The sequence below is a fragment of the Giraffa tippelskirchi genome, chromosome 5 (assembly GCF_054371585.1).
Source record: "Giraffa tippelskirchi isolate mGirTip1 chromosome 5, T2T-mGirTip1v1.2.pri, whole genome shotgun sequence".
Taxonomy (NCBI): Eukaryota; Metazoa; Chordata; class Mammalia; order Artiodactyla; family Giraffidae; genus Giraffa; species Giraffa tippelskirchi.
Genome location: NC_137279.1, coordinates 135032505 through 135048938, shown reverse-complemented (window position 1 = coordinate 135048938; position 16434 = coordinate 135032505). Strand labels below are relative to the sequence as shown.

General features: G+C 36.3%; 1 protein-coding gene across 1 annotated transcript in view; it reads right to left on the bottom strand.

Annotated features, from left to right (window-relative positions):
- COL24A1 (collagen type XXIV alpha 1 chain) overlaps nt 1-16434 on the bottom strand; it is a 441974-nt gene that overhangs the window by 65803 nt on the left and 359737 nt on the right. Inside the window, exons 46-50 of the mRNA XM_081490017.1 lie at nt 16190-16243; nt 15503-15559; nt 9804-9857; nt 3626-3679; nt 3462-3515 (exon numbers count right to left, since the gene is read on the bottom strand). Of these exons, the coding sequence (XP_081346143.1) occupies nt 3462-3515; nt 3626-3679; nt 9804-9857; nt 15503-15559; nt 16190-16243 (273 nt within the window). The remainder of the gene's footprint in view (nt 1-3461; nt 3516-3625; nt 3680-9803; nt 9858-15502; nt 15560-16189; nt 16244-16434) is intronic.

Here is a 16434-nt window from a genome sequence, read left to right as displayed (position 1 = left end):
CATGGCCCTTAGAGCCCTATCTGAGGAGATCTTAAACCTGAGTTGAGAAAACAGCTGTACAAATCAACAGGGATCAAAGAACTTCTGCTAGGAGGGCCAAGGTAGACACCAAAACAGTGGAACAACGGCCGATGGGGCTCCAAAGGGATGATGCACATTTCAGTGGATGCTAGCATGAGCAGATGATGGCTGAGACCCAAACCCACCTCCTATTCCTCTTCCCTACCATTGCCACCAGGAATGTAACTGCACATTTGAAAAGAAAATGAATGGGAAAAACTCTCTAAATCAAATGCAAGACATCTGAGTGGACAGAGTTAAAGGCAATCAATTGAATTAATTTCCATCAATTCGGTTTCTACCACAGGCCAGGAAGGGCACTCAGAACAGAAATTAAGTTCCATTACAAAGAACATAAAGTTATACTTTTAGTGTACCTGAGTTTATGGCTCAAGGTTCAGATATGCTATACATATATATGAGTGCTTTATTCCAAACATTCAAATAACAAAATAAAAACAAAGACATTCATGTACCATCACAAATCAGTTATATTTTGGGGTGACTATTATGTTGGGAATTATTTCAGAACAGGTAAATACTGTACTCTAAAACCTACATGTATGGGTCTATCATTGTGAAAATTAGAATTAGAATATTAGTTATTAATACTTGGATAGGTATGAGGAAGTAGCTCCCAACAGAATAACACTAAAGGAAAATTATGGCTATGCAAATTATTTTTAAAGAATACTTTTGCTACTTTTAATGGTAAAATTGTGGCAGAAACCTACCTACTGAACATACAGTGCATAAGAAATAACAAAATAGTCTCTGCTGTTTTTAGATGCTCAATTCATGAATGATTTCCTTATGACAATTATTGTCATCATAACTAAAATGAGGGCCAGTTAGAGAAACCACAGACTTCAATGGAGGTTTAAAATACATAAAGGTCAACAAAGTGTAAAAGACTGGTATTTTTTTGAATTTGTGCATTAAAAAAAGCCTTGAATTTGGAATTGCTAGGTATTATTATAACTAAATTAAGAGCCAGATATTACTAAATATTAATCCTGCACAGAGGTGGTCTGTTCAGTAGGAAATTAAAGACTGGGCCAAAGACAAAGAAAAAATAGGTGTTAGTAGGTGATTAATTGAGTTGGTGTCATAAAAAGGGAGGGAAATGTCACTCTTCCACCAATGCCCAAAATTCAAATGTAATAAAGCTAGAAGCATTCTACTCTCTTTTGAAACAACTTACTCATGTTATTTTATTTAAATGTAAGTATCTCATAAATCAAACAGACTTTACTGTTCTCATAATAGGAAAGGTGAATGAATTCATATATAGTCTTTAGAGTATATGCAGAATTGTGCTCTTTTGTCTGCCTAGCTTTGAAAAATAGAATTACCCTCTTGAAATCAGATCCATTTAAAACAGCTTTCAATTCATTGGAATTGTACCACTTCACAGACTACAAAAGAAGGTAATCTATTTCTTTAGATAACAGAAAATTTTAAATGCACCATTACTATCCAAACACTCATTTGTTTTTTATTTAAATGAAGCTGAAGAATAGTCATCTCAATACTTTGCTAGTTCTAACTTTGTTAGAGAGGGTAGCTTTAAAATACAAACACAGACTTAGGTAAGTAAGACTCATATTCTTTTTAACCAAGAAATTTCAACTCACTAAAATCTGGAATTTTGTTTTGGGAATAAAATAAAATTTTGGCTTGAGTCTCTGTATTTGAAAGCCATTATGGGACAGTTCACTACATTTGCATTATGAAAGTCTCTAAAAAAATGTAGTGGTTTGCAATTGGTTTTGACTTGACTTGCTCCAATTTTTTTAAATAGTTGTCCACAGTTTCATATCTGAGAGACTAATAAATGAATCAGTTGGTTAAGTAAAATTAATATTTAATTTAATCTATAAAAGAAGGCTTCTGTGTAATAATGGGAGTCAAGAAATAAAGTTTCTAATGTTGGTTTTGTTGTAACCAGTTTTGTGATCTTAGTAACTCATAATCTCTTTGGGACCTGAACTACTTCATTTGAAAGATGAGAGGGCTGTCCAAATGATTTTAAAGGGCTCTTTCCAAATCTAAAAAACACATTTAAAGCTTTACAGAAATAAGATGACGGCTATTCCACAGGATCCATCTGGCTATTCAAAGTGACCCTAGTGAGTAACACATAGTCAGTGATATTCTGGTACAACCGTTCCTATCTGAAACTGTATAAGGGTTTTTAGTGTAACCTTCAGACTGTATGCCAGCATCGCCCATAGTGGGAAAAGAACTAGTTCTCATGGATTATATAGAATTTAAACCACGGCTCCTCAGCACTTTTCAGCTCTAATACCTGAGAAGAGCTGACTATATAGGCTGGAGGTGCAGTGATCTAGTAATTTTAACAGATATGAAGAAACAGCAAAAAAAATTCTTCTTTCTGAGATATGTCAAAACACAAAAAGAAAACACCAAGAAGATGAAAGCACTAACTGTAAAGGATTAGAAAGTTTAGGATCAAACCTCAGGAGAGCATTTTCATCCTTAGCCACTTAAGGCAAGCCTAAGGAGGACACATGAAAGCATTAGTAGTGTTCTAGGTTCACAGATTTTTCCATTGCTTTTTCCAATTTGGGTATTACAAATTCTAAGTGAATGAGACAGCTGTATTCTTTCTCAGCATTTTTTTTTTTTTTTAATAAGGCTGAATGAAAAGCTGGGTAGCAATGAACTGATGCTACAAATTACAGATCCAGTTGTTACGTAAGGTTGTGTGTGTGTGTGCTCAGTCGCTCAGTCGTGTCCACTCTTACGACTCCATCAACTGGAACCCGGCAGGCTGCTCTGTCCATGGGATTTTCTAGGCAAGAATACCGGAGTGAGTTGCCATTTCCTTCTCCATATGTAAGGTTGAAGCAACATCTATTCTGATACAGGGAAGCAGATGGCTAAATTCAGTAATAATAGATTTTTAGCTTTGTCAATAACAAATAATTGACTTGTGCTATGGAAAAAAAAGTCTTTTAAGCCAATTTTGACTCTGTGTCATATAGTCCAACGATTTATACCCCTACTTTACTACAGCAACTATATAAGCATGACTGCTAAATTTTCGCTTAGTGATACTAGTTTTAAGGCTAGTTGTTATTTCTACCTGAAACCCCAAAGAAGGACAATTAGTTTGGGATAAGCCTAGGAAATTTTCTAAAAGCCAGAGTAGTCTGCTGGTAAAGGGAAATTTGGAGGGCAGTCAAAACACATAAATTAATCAATAATGATGCTTTAGCGCAATTATTGACAAACACTTTGTTTAGAGGCTCATGGTGATTCTTGTTCTGAAAGGGTGAATGATCTTTTAAGGTATAATGAACAGCAACTCCCTGTGTCCTTGCTTTCTCAAGCCAGCAATACATTTCAAATTGTCTTAAAGGATTTCAACTTACTTCAGATCCTCTCTCTCCTTTTAGTCCTTGTTCACCCTGGTCACCTGGCTCACCCTTTAACAGGAACCAAAACAGAAATTACATATAAAGCAGAGACCAAATAAGATATGTTAACATTAATGTTTTTAAATGCCAGAGTTACAAAGAATGCTTTCAAAACATACTGGGGGCCCTTGCTGTCCAGTGGCACCTCTTGGTCCTGGTATACCCACATGGCCCTACGAAGAGAAAAGGATATATTATTAGAATAGATAAAGATATACAATTTAGAGGATAGAGTAGTATCACTTAAAGTGAAAGTGAAGTCGCTCAGTCGTGTCTGACTCTTCGTGACCCGATGGACTGTAAACCCGCTACACTGGTCTGTCCATGGGATTTTCCAGGCAAGAATCCTGGAGTGGGTTGCCATTTCCTTCTCTAAGTATCACTTAAAGTGGTAGCAGAATGTTGTAAAATTCAATTTAAATATTATAGAGATAATGATTCTCTCCTAGAAATAGTATAGAACATAACAGCCACTGCATATAATGATGCCTGAGAAAGAGTATAGAGGTTTTTCCCATATGGGTTAACATAGGTCTGCCAAAAGATGTCTATGTCCTCATCCTCAAAACCTGTGAATGTGATCTTATTTGGAGAAAAGGGTCTTTGCGGGTATCATCAAGTTTAGTATTTTAGAAGGAGATTATCCTGGACTCTTTGTGACCCTCTGGATTGTAGCCCTCCAGGCTCTTCTGTCCATGGGATTATCCAGGCAAGAATCCTGGAATGGGTTGCCATTTCCTCCTCTAGGAGATCTTCCCGACCCAGGGATCAAACCTGTGTCTCTTATGTCTCCTGCATTAGCAGGTGGGTTCTTTACCATAGCGCCACCTGGGAAGTTCTCTGGATTATCCATGTGGGCCCCAAATCCACGGACAGGTGTCCTTGTAAGAGACACGGAGAAAGAGATGAATACAAAGGAGAAGGTTTTGTGAAGACGAGCAGAGGATGGAGTGATGCAGCCACAAGGGATGTTGTTAGCTACCAGAAGCTGGAAGAAGCAAGAAAGGTTCTTTCCTAGAGCCAATGATGGGAGCACAGCCCTGTTCATATCTTGCTTTTGGATTTCTGGCTTCCAGGATCACGAGAGAATACTTTCTGTTGTTTTAAGCCACCTGGTTTGTGGTAATTTGTTATGGCAGGCTCAGGAAACTAACATAGTAAATAACTAGTGAATAAAGAGTTTGAAAGCAAATGTCTTTTTTCAATCTTTTTTCCAGTGTTCTATGGTCTCCACTTTTACAAATTAAGGTCACAGCCTTTAGATAGTAGATTTACGCAGTTGAAGACTGGTAGTCATTACTGCATATGCCAAGACATCAAGTGACTCTGACTCTAGCAATCTGTCATCAGCCCAGTTCTCCTAGAAAGGAATGCTGACCTACCACATTTTTCAAGTGTGAAAACAGAAACTAACAACAACCTAAGGGCATGTCAGGTAACAGTTATGCAGAAAGAATTCCACATTCTGGGAGAATAGCATTGAAACATGTATATTATCATATGTGAAACAGAACACCATTCCATGTTCGATGCATGAGACAAATGCTCAGGGCCGGGGCAATGGGATGACCCAGAGGGATGGGATGGGGAGGGAGGTGGGTGGGGGGTCCAGGAAGGGGAACACATGTAAACCCATGGCTGATTCATGTCAATGTATGGCAAAAACTATTACAATATTGTAAAGTAATTAGCCCCCAACTAAAATGAATAAATTTATAAAAAAAAAAAAAAGAATTCCACATGTAATCTCTTTATCCCCTTCTGAACTTCAGATTCCTTTCTCCCTATATATTACAGAAAGGATGCCACAGGAAGGACAGTTATCAGGCTCATCTCCTTTCTGGGCTAGGAGAAGAAGGGATTACCTAAGGCTAATGATTTATTCTCACAGCAAGATCAGTTGAAGTCTTTTTTGTTTGCATTCTGCAGTGTAAATGTTTATGGTTTTAAGATTCAACTTCCTGATAAAGTAAACAAGTCCTGTTTAAGGGAGAGAACAGTTGCAAGAGATAAAGGCTAATTTGGAAAGCTTTCTATAAATAGCACACAGTCATAACTAAAGAGAAAAGGATGACTACCAACAAACAACATGACTCTTACCAACAAAACATGACCAGGATCAGCAAGTAACAGAATCAGGTCAACCATGAGGGAGCTTCATTCAGGTAAATACAACTACTGTAGGTCACTTATAAAGCCAGGTCAGGAGAGAAGCAACTGGTGAGAAGTTGGGGTTACAAAGTGAACTAAGTGAGAGTAACCATACTGAGTCAACTACAAAACTGCAAACCATCATGGTCTATTATGGTTTTGTCACCATTCTATCTGCAGTTTTACAGAACCTTTTTAGAATGATCATAGAAGAGCCAACTGCCTCTTATTGGTTTGTGATGTTTGGATGCAAACCTTAGGAAAAACAAACTTGTTTACTAGGAGCTCCACTATAATTCCTTTGGCTCTTTCCATCCCAATAAAAACTGACAAATTATTTTTCTACAGTGGTAAGAATTAAATACGCTGCAGTAAATATTATTATAAAGTTATGTGGGCAAGACTATGGGAGGTGATTGATTTTTTTCTGGTGATGTTAGTAGTGGGAGGGGTTGGATGATCAAGGGGATCCTGGAGAGGATTTTATATGGGAAGTGATGATTACATACGATGATGATTATAAAATCATGATTTTACATGGGAAGCTGAAGTTTAAAGGATGAGTTTTCCAGGCAGTAAAGAAAAAGGAAGGCATTCTGCAGAGGAATAGCATGGGAGAATGAATGGAGATTCATCTAACACAACATGTTAAGTGGAGAATGGATTTAAAAGGCTGTGACTGTAGATAGTGAGTCTAGTTAGTGAGCTATTAAAAGAATTCAGGAAAAATTGATGAAACCCTAAAGTAGGGCAAAGTGGATAGACTCCAGAGATACATAAAAGGTCAAAAGAAGTGGCCAATTGAAGTTGAGAGATGAGAGGATAGAGAGATGAGGAGAGAGAGGTGAGAGAAAAGAGAAAGCAAGAGAGACAGACAAGGAAAAAGACAGAGAGACATAGAAAGAGGGAAGATTAGTTTACTAGACATCTGGATGTCTGCTGGTACTATTCACTGAATTAAAGACATAAAAAGAGGAGGATCAGATTTGGACTGGGACATGCTGAGTCTGAGGTACATGTGATGATGTCTAGTAGCTATTTGGATGTGCATATCTAATGCTAAGGACTGAAGGCCAAGTGAGGACAGAATCAGTAGCTGTTTTACTGTATGCAAAAAATTCTATGGCCTTTGCCAAACCAAGGTGAAAAGGAGTTTAAGGTAGAACGTAATTTATTCAACTTATCTGTAGGGCTTTGTCTCATATAAGTTTAGGTTGACTTAATCTTAGGTATTTATGTGTTTCTGCTCACACTTTTAAAAAGTGAATATTAACAGCATAGTGTTCTTATTCATACCATGTCCTCTGGCTCTCTATCAAGCCTCAAATGAATTTATCTTGAAGTACGTGATGTGTAGTTTTCTAGATGGCAAATATTTTACTATATCCACTTTCATATTGATGAAATATTCTTGTTTTTTATATGTGATGTCCATGGAGTCAAAGACTGTGTGTTGAGTGCTCTGTGTTACATTCAGGGCTCCTTCCTGGTCCATGGAAGACACTAAAATAAATGCTGAATGAGAAGAGATTTAATCATATGTAATACATAAAACATATCATATATAGTGATGACTAGTATATATTTACTGATGATAATGAACAAGATACTTGAATTTTGTGATTCTCAGTTTCTTCAAGAGGAAAAAAAGAACAAAGGATGGTGATAAGGGTTTCAAAATGTCTTTCAGTTGTTCATAGCCAGATGAAAGCAAAATATTCATTATCCATTTCATCTTTTTTCTCCCACAGGAAAATCATGAGTTTATCATAACTTTAAGAATATTTGTGAATATAAAAGTGTTTTTAAAAGCTTGGTGATTATTCAGCCATAAAAAGGAATGAAGTACTGACATATTTTACAACATGGATGAACCTTGAAAACACTGTGTAAAGTGAAAGAAGCCAGACACAAAAGGCGATATATTGTACGGTCCCAATTATATGAAAGATACAGAATAGATAATTTGGTAGAGACAGAAAGCAGAGTAGTGGTTTCCAGAAGCTGGGAGAAGTAGAATGACTGTTTAAAAAGCACAGGGCTTCTTTCTTGGGGTGATAAAAATGTTCTAGAACTAGGCAGTGTGTGATGATTGTACAATATTGCCAATATATTAAATGTCTCTAAATTGTACCATTTTAAAATGGTTAAAATGGTAAATTTTATGCTATGTGCATTTGAGCACAATTTAAAAAAGCTTATAATTCTGACCATCTGTTTACTAGAGTGAAATGGTCGTGTCTACAATGCCCATATAGAAAAGCAATCATTTAAAAGTATCACGTAAGGGTATTACAGAATAATCTAACTCTGAATAAAGCATGGTTCCACTGTTAGAATCGAAAGTGTTCTTGGAAAAATGTGGCAGGGTACAAGTGTGGGTATTTCATGACTTTGAGATGTCTAAGCAACGAAGTTATTGTGACTGTCTGGCACTAAATGGCTTTTTAAAATAGATCCATCAACAAATGATAAAATGACTCTTAAAGCCTAAGAAACAAGATGGAATAAGACAAACAAGAAAATGTATATCACATTAGGTGGTAAAACATCCATGACTGAAGACTTTATCAGCACTGTATGGACTAAAGGAGAACCAGATTCTACAGCCATACTAGGGAAATACTTTCCTCTGATGAAGGATTTCTGAAGAATGTAGGGACTATCCAGAAAAACAGGGGCAAGATTTTTCTTCTCCCAGTCAGGTGAAGAAGAGATTCTTCCCCTTCCAACAGAATAATTAGCTGTTTGTTTGCCATGCTGATATAGTTACTGGTTGTAGTTGGTAGAAGTCAAAAGAAGACATAAGAACCCAATTTTCCTAAGAATGTAGAGAAGTTAGCACAGAAAAAGTCAAAGAAGTTTAAGAAGCTTCTCAAATTATGCTGAAAGCCGTAAGTTGGCTTCTCAACCCAAAGAAAAGCTAATTTCAAGTAAAGGAGAAGGGGGCGACAGAGGATGAGATGGTTGGATGGCATCATTGACTCAATGGACATGAGTTTGAGCAAACTTTGGGAGATAGTGAAGGACAGGGAAGCCTGGTGTGCTGCAGTCCATGGGAATCTCAGACAGTTGGACACGACTTAGTGACTGAAGAACAACATATATACTATTATGTACAGGGCTTAAAACAGACATTGCACAAGAAAGAAAGAAGTCATATTCAAATTGAGCTAAGATATCTACACATTAAAAACAATTAGCAAAAATGATAGTAGCGGAAGATTGTAAAATATTTGTATTGAATGACTTCTATAACCAATAAATACTATAGGACTAGATTAGAGGGAAAGCTTGCTGCTAGACAGTAGAAAAGGGAGTATGAATTAGATTTTAAAGGGTAGACAGGATTTATGTAAGTAAAGATTATGTAATTTTGTGAGCAAGCAGATAATGTTGTGAGCAAAGGAAAAAGATAGGAGCTATAGGGAGAGAGTTAACAAATGACCATTTTATTTAGTATATGACATTGTAAACAGAAATGAAAGAGATATAGGGCAGGAATACAGAACATCCTCAACACAAATATGCTAATAAATAATGACACTGAATAAATTCTCTCCATAGTCTAATATAATTTGAGCAACACAGCTTGTCTCTTAAAATCCTTTTAAGAATAGAAGAGGATAAGAATTGACGTAAGAATATAATGGTATTTATCCATTTGACAAGTCTTTAATGAATTTCTACTATATAGGAGGAAATTTGTGTTCTAGAACTTGGGGATATAATGATGAAAAACATGACAGTCTTATTCTCATGGATATTATATTTTCTTAGGGGATGTAGACAATAAACAAAAAAATGAGTGTATAAAAAGGTGGTAAAATAATTTGGATAACATTAAATGTCATAAAATAAATAGAGTAATAAGATATAAAATGGTGGATAGAAAGGGCAGTTAGAGAAGCCCTCTCAAAATTAACATTTCAGTTGAGATCTGAATGATGAGACAAAGCAGCAATGGAAAGAGATGAAGATAATTTTAGAAAGAAGCAAACAAAAATACAAAGAGCTTCTTCTAGGATCAAAAACATAAGATATTACTAATTATATCAATGATGCTTATTTTCATTTGCAACTGAGCAGAACCACAGAGAAACCTATTCAAATTTAGAAGAAAGGTGTGAAATTTATAGGAATTACCTTATATCCCTCTGCTCCAGGCTCTCCCCTCTCTCCTTGTTCTCCCATTGGACCCTAAAGAGACCACAGGCAAAAACAATCAATGTATCTAAGTATTTGAGAACACAGATGAAATAGTTAATGTGGAATATTTTTTCTGTAAAAATATGAAATCAAATGTACAATAACTTGTTTAGTTCTACTCTCAGACAGTAAAGAATCTGCCTGCAATGTGGGAAATCCAGGTTCAAATCCCTGGGTTGGGAAGATCTCTTGGAGAAGGGAATGGCTACCCATTGCAGTATTCTTGCCTGGAGAATTCCATGGACAGAGGAGCCTGGTAGGCTGTGGTCCATGGGGTCGCTAAGAGTCGGTACAATATTATGTAAGTTTTTAGGTGCACAACATATTGATTCACAATTTTTAAAGGTTGTAATTCATTTACAGTTAAAACACTGACTATATTCCCTGTGTTGTACAATATATCCTTGTAGCTTATTTAATACACAGTAGTTTGCATCTTTTATAGACCAGGGGATCTTTGCAGAAACTAATACCTGTGAATACTGAAACGTATCCGGTCAATAATGTTCAGGTAACAAAAGATGATTAAAGGTTTACTGAGCATGGCCCCACCAATCCAATAAGACCCAGTTTCTCACTCAGTCAGTCTCTCCCATCAGGAAGCTTCGATAAGCCTCTTTTCCTTCTCCATCAGAATGTAGACAGATTGAAAACCACAATCACAGAAAACTAACCAATCTGATCACACGGACCACAGCCTTGTCTAACTTGATGAAACCATGAGCCACGGCATGTAGGGCCACCCAAGACGGATGGGTCATGGTAGAGAGTTCTGACAAAACGTGGCCCACTGGAGAAGGGAATGGCAAACCACTTCAGTATTCTTGCTTTGAGAACCCCATGAACAGTATGAAAAAGCAAAAAGATAGGACACTGAAAGATGAACTCCCCAGGTCGGTAGGGGCCCAATATGCTACAGGACATCAGTGGAGAAAAAAACTCCAGAAAGAATGAGGAGATGGAGCCAAAGCAAAAACAATACCCAGTTGTGGATGTGACTGGTGATGGAAGTAAAGTCTGATGCTATAAAGAGCAATACTGCATAGGAACCTGGAATGTTAGTTTCATGAATCAAGGAATATCAGAAATGGTCAAACAGGAGATGGCAAAAGTGAACATTGACATTTTAGAAATCAGCAAACTAAAATGCATTGAATAGGTGAATTTAACTCAGATGACCATTATATCCACTACTGTGGGCAAGAATCCCTTAGAAGAAATGGAGTAGCCATCACAGTCAACAAGAGTCTGAAATGCAGTACTTGGATGCAATCTCAAAAATGACAGAATGATCTCTGTTCATTTCCAAGGCAAACCATTCAATATCACGGTAATCCAGGCATAGCTCTGAACAGGAATGCTGAAGAAGCTCAAGTTGAATGGTTCTATGAAGACCTACAAGACCTTCTATAACTAACACCCAAAAAAGATGTCCTTTTCATTATAGGGGACTGGAATGCAAAAGTAGGAAGTCAAGAAATACCTGGAGTAACAGGCAAATTTGGCCTTGGAGTACAAAGTGAAACAGGGAAAAGGCTGTTAGAGTTTTGCCAAGAGAATGCACTGGTCATAGCAAAAACCCTCTTCCAACAACACAAGAGAAGACTCTACACATGGACATCACCAGATGGTCAGTACTGAAATCAGACTGATTATATTCTTTGCAGCCAAAGATGGAGAAGCTCCATACAGTCAGCAAAAACAAGACCGGGAGCTGACTGTGGCTCAGACCATGAACTCCTTATTGCCAAATTCAGACTTAAATTGAAGAAAGTAGGGAAAACCACTAGACCATTCAGATATGACCTAAATCAAGTCCCTTACGATTATACAGTGGAAGTGACAAATAGATTCAAGGAGTTAGATATGATAGACAGAGTGCCTGAAGAACAATGGAAGGAGGTTCATGACATTGTACAGGAGGCAGTGATCAAGACCATCCCCTAGAAAAATAAATATAAAATGCAAAATGGTTGTCTGAGGAAGCCTTACAAATAGCTGTGAAGAGAAGAGAAACAAAATGCAAAGGAGAAAAGGAAAGATTTACCCATCTGAATGCAGAGTTCCAAAGAATTGCAAGGAGAAATAAGAAAGCCTTCCTCAGTGATCAGTGCAAAGAAATAGAGGACAACAATAGAATGGGAAAGACTAGAGATCTCTTCAAGAAAATTAGAGATACAAAGGAAACTTTTCATGCAAAGATGGGCACAATAAAGGACAGAAATGGTATGGACCTGATAGAAGCAGAAGATATTAAGAAGAGGTGGCAAGAATACACAGAAGAACTGTACAAAAAAAATTTTCACAGCCCAGATAATCACAATGGTGTGTTCACTCACCTAGAGCCAGACATCCTGGAATGTAAAGTCAAGTGGGCCTTAGGAAGCATCACTATGAATAAAGCTAGTGGAGATGATGGAATTCCAGTTGAGCTATTTCAAATCCTAAAAGATGATGCTGTGAAAGTGCTGCACTCAATACGCCAGCAAATTTGGAAAACTCAGCAGTGGCCACAGGACTGGAAAAGGTCAGTTTTCATTCCAATCCCAAAGAAAGGCAATGCCAAAGAATGCTCAAACTACCACACAATTTCACTCATCTCACACACTAGCAAAGTAATGCTAAGAATTCTCCAAGCCAGGCTTCAGCAGTACGTGAACCGGCAACTTCCAGATGTTCAAGCTGGATTTAGAAAAGGCAGAGGGACCAGACATCAAATTGCCAACATCTGTTGGATCATTTAAAAGGCAAGTGAGTTCCAGAAAAACATCTACTTCTGCTTTATTGTCTATGCCAAAGCCTTTGACTGTGTGGATCACAACAAACTGTGGAAAATTCTGAAACAGAGGGGAATACCAGAACACCTGACCTGCCTCCTGAGAAATCTGTATACAGGTGAAGAAGCAACAGTTAGAACTGGACATGGAACAACAGACTGGTTCCAAATCCAGAAAGGAGTATGTCAAGGCTATATAATGTCACCTTGCTTATTTAACTTATATGCAGAGTACATCATGAGAAATGCTGGGCTGGATGAAGCACAAGCTGGAATCAAGACTGCTGGGAGAAATATCAAAAACTGCAGATATGCAGATGACACCACCCTTATGGCAGAAAGCAAAGAAGAATTAAAGAACTTCTTGATGAAAGTGAAAGTTGAGAGTGAAAAAGTTGGCTTAAACTCAACATTCAGAAAACAGATCTTGGCATCTGGTCCCATTACTTCATGGCAAACAGATGGGGAAACAGTGGAAACAATGGCTGACTTTATTTGGGGATCTTTAAAATCACTGCAGATGATTACTGCAGCCATGAAATTAAAAGATGCTTGCTCCTTAGAAGAAAAGTTATGACCAACCTAGACAGCATATTAAAAAGCAAAGACGTTACTTTGTCAACAAAGGTGCATCTAGTCAAAGCTTTGGTTTTTCCAGTAGTCATGTATGGATGTGAGAGTTGGACTGTGAAGAAAGCTGAGCACCGAAGAATTGATGCTTTTGAACTCTGGTGTTGGAGAAGACTCTTGAGAGTCCCTTGGACTGCAAAGAGATCCAACCAGTCCATCCTAAAGGAAATTAGTCCTGAATATTCATTGGAAGTACTGATGCTGAAGCTGAAACTCCAATATTTTGGCCACCTGATGTGAAGAACTTACTCATTTGAAAAGACCCTGATGCTGGGAAAGATTTAAGGCAGGAAGAGAAGGGGACAACAGAGGATGAGATGGTTAGATGGCATCACTGACTCAATGGACATGAGTATGAGTAAACTGCAGGAGTTGATGATGGACAGGGAGGCCTGGCGTGCTGCAGTCCATGGGATGGCAAAGAGTCAGACAGGACTGAGCGACTGAACTGAACTGACCTGAACAAAAGATGTATTAGTATGTCTCCCATCAGTAAATTGTTAATCCCTTATCCTTATCTTGCCTCTCCCTCATTCTCCCTCTGCATTGTTAACCACTAGTTTGTTCTCTGTATCTGTGAGTCTGCTTCTTTTTTGTTATATTTACTATCTGCTTCATTTTTTAGATTCCATATATAAGTGATATCACATAGTATTTTTATTCCTCTGCCTGATTTATTTCACTTAGCAAAATTATCTCTAAATCTACCCATGTTGTGGTAAATGAGTAGTATTTTATATATTTTTGGTATATGTATATATATGTGTGTGTGTATGTGTGTGTGTGTGACTACATCTTCTTCATTTATTCATCTGTGGATGGACATTTGAGCTGATTTCATATCTTGGTAATTGGAAACATTGCTGCTATGGAATTGGGGTGCATGTATCTTTCCTGATTACTGTTTTTGTGTTTTGAATATGTATCTAGGAATGGAATTGATGGGTCATATGGCAGTGCTATTTTTAGTTGTTTGAAAAACTTCCTAGTGTTCTGCATATAGATGCACCAATTTATATTTCCACCAACAGTGCACAGGGTTCCCTTTTCTCCACCACCTCGTCAACATTTGTAATTTGTGGTCTTTGTGATGACAGCCATCTAGGTATGAGGTGATATCTCATTGTGGTTTTAATTTGCATTTTTCTGATGATTAACAATGTTGAGTATCTTCATGTGCCTGGCTGGCCATCTGTACGTTTTCTTTGGAAAAATGTCTATCCAGGTCTTCTGCCCATTTTTTAAATTGGATTATTTTTTTTTGCTATTGAAATGTTTATATATTTTGGATATTAGCCCTTTAGTGGTCATATCATTTGCAAGAATTTTCTTCCATTTAGTAGGTGCCTTTTCACTTTTTGTTGATTTCTGATAAAGAATTTTATATATTCTTATAGATGAGTTTGCCTCTGTATGAGATTGGTTTGATTTACTCAGAAAAACTCTAGAATTTTTCCTACTTCTAAAACAGAGTATACTTTTCAATCATCTCCAAAGAGTCAGGTGAAAATATTGGGAATGACTGTATATTCTGATTCTTATGTTTTAGGGTTCTTTTATCTTATATGATATCATGTGAAATATGGAAAATTTAACCAATTATATTTATTTCTGTGAACCAGGCATTTTTGTGCTATTCATTTAATTACATATATCCTGTATACTGTTTTAATTAAGTATGAACATAGATACAGTTATTCAGATAATCAAAGATAGAAGAGCTACTTTTAAAAAATCATGTTTACAGCTAAGTCCTTAAAATGCTTAATTAGAAGGTTACAGGTTAATAATCATTAAAGAATATTGGCTCTAATAACTAGCTAGATGAATTTTGAAATCATATGGTAACTGTGTATAAACTAGAATAAACAAGGATACAGATCAAATTTTTAAACATACATTAGAAATAAATCTGAATTTGATGAATAAATATCTGCCCTAAATGCCTAGAATATGTAATATTTTGATAATCTTTGTAAAAAGTTGTTATCATGAATTTAATGCTGGAAGTTAGATTTGAAAGTTCCTATATTAAATTTCTATAAAATGGTAGGATATTGACCTGTATATAAACAGTTTTCCTATTTAGATTATGTGACTGCAAGTACTGCTGTCATATAAAACTAAAAACAAAACTAACTTCTTAAAAAGATGTAATTGGTGTTATCAATCTATTGTACTAACTGCATTTTATCTTAAAATATCAAAATAATTTTAGAAAAGAACTTACTGGTTCACCTCGAGGCCCAGGTGGGCCTAGGATTGTATTATCTTCTCCTGGATAACCCTACAATGAAGATGATTTATAAATAAAGTTAAATTAATGAAATAAACTTAAAAAATTAAGCCTATTATTTCGAATAGGTTATAAAATATGCAATCTGGTTTTATCTTTTTTAAATGAAAAATTTTATCAACAAAACTTAGCATATGATACTTTATACACAGTTGTAATTCATATAAGGTTCTCTTTGGAAGTGTCAATCTCCTTTATTTACATAAAAAGCAGCTTACTACTTTTCTCAGTGTCAGTTTTCCAACAATATTATAAATCAAGAGGAGTACTATTGTAGTTATTCTTAATTCATAAAAATTTTACCATAAATGTACTATAGTCAGTCATTTAATCTAGAGTCTCACAATCTCTTTCAATAAGGAAATTAACATTAGTTTTAAAGATTGCAAAGTACTGTTACATATATCATTTCACCTCAATCTTAAACTACCTATCAAAGAATTCTTAATTATTTTAAATATTTCTCCCTTTATATTTATTTTTCTTCTAGAATCTACAATACTTCCCAAGTTGAAAAGTACTTATTTTATTCTTTGAAAGTGTTTCCAGCATACTTTCAGAAAGAACACATGAATCCAATGTTTACTTTTAGGATTAAAAAGTCAATATAAACATACACACCTTTTCTCCTTTAGGTCCTGGCAACCCAGAAAGTCCTGGTTGACCTTCATGGCCCTAAGAGAAGGACAAGCAAGTGGACAATCTCCATATCATTAGTATATGCTCTACATAATACTATGGCTATGCCGTTCGATATTGCACTAATTCTGAAAGAAAAATAGGATTCACTGTATAGGAGCCTGATGTCTAAATATGCTAGAAAGCATTATCAGGAGATTTCATCTGAATTTGTATATTTGGGATGA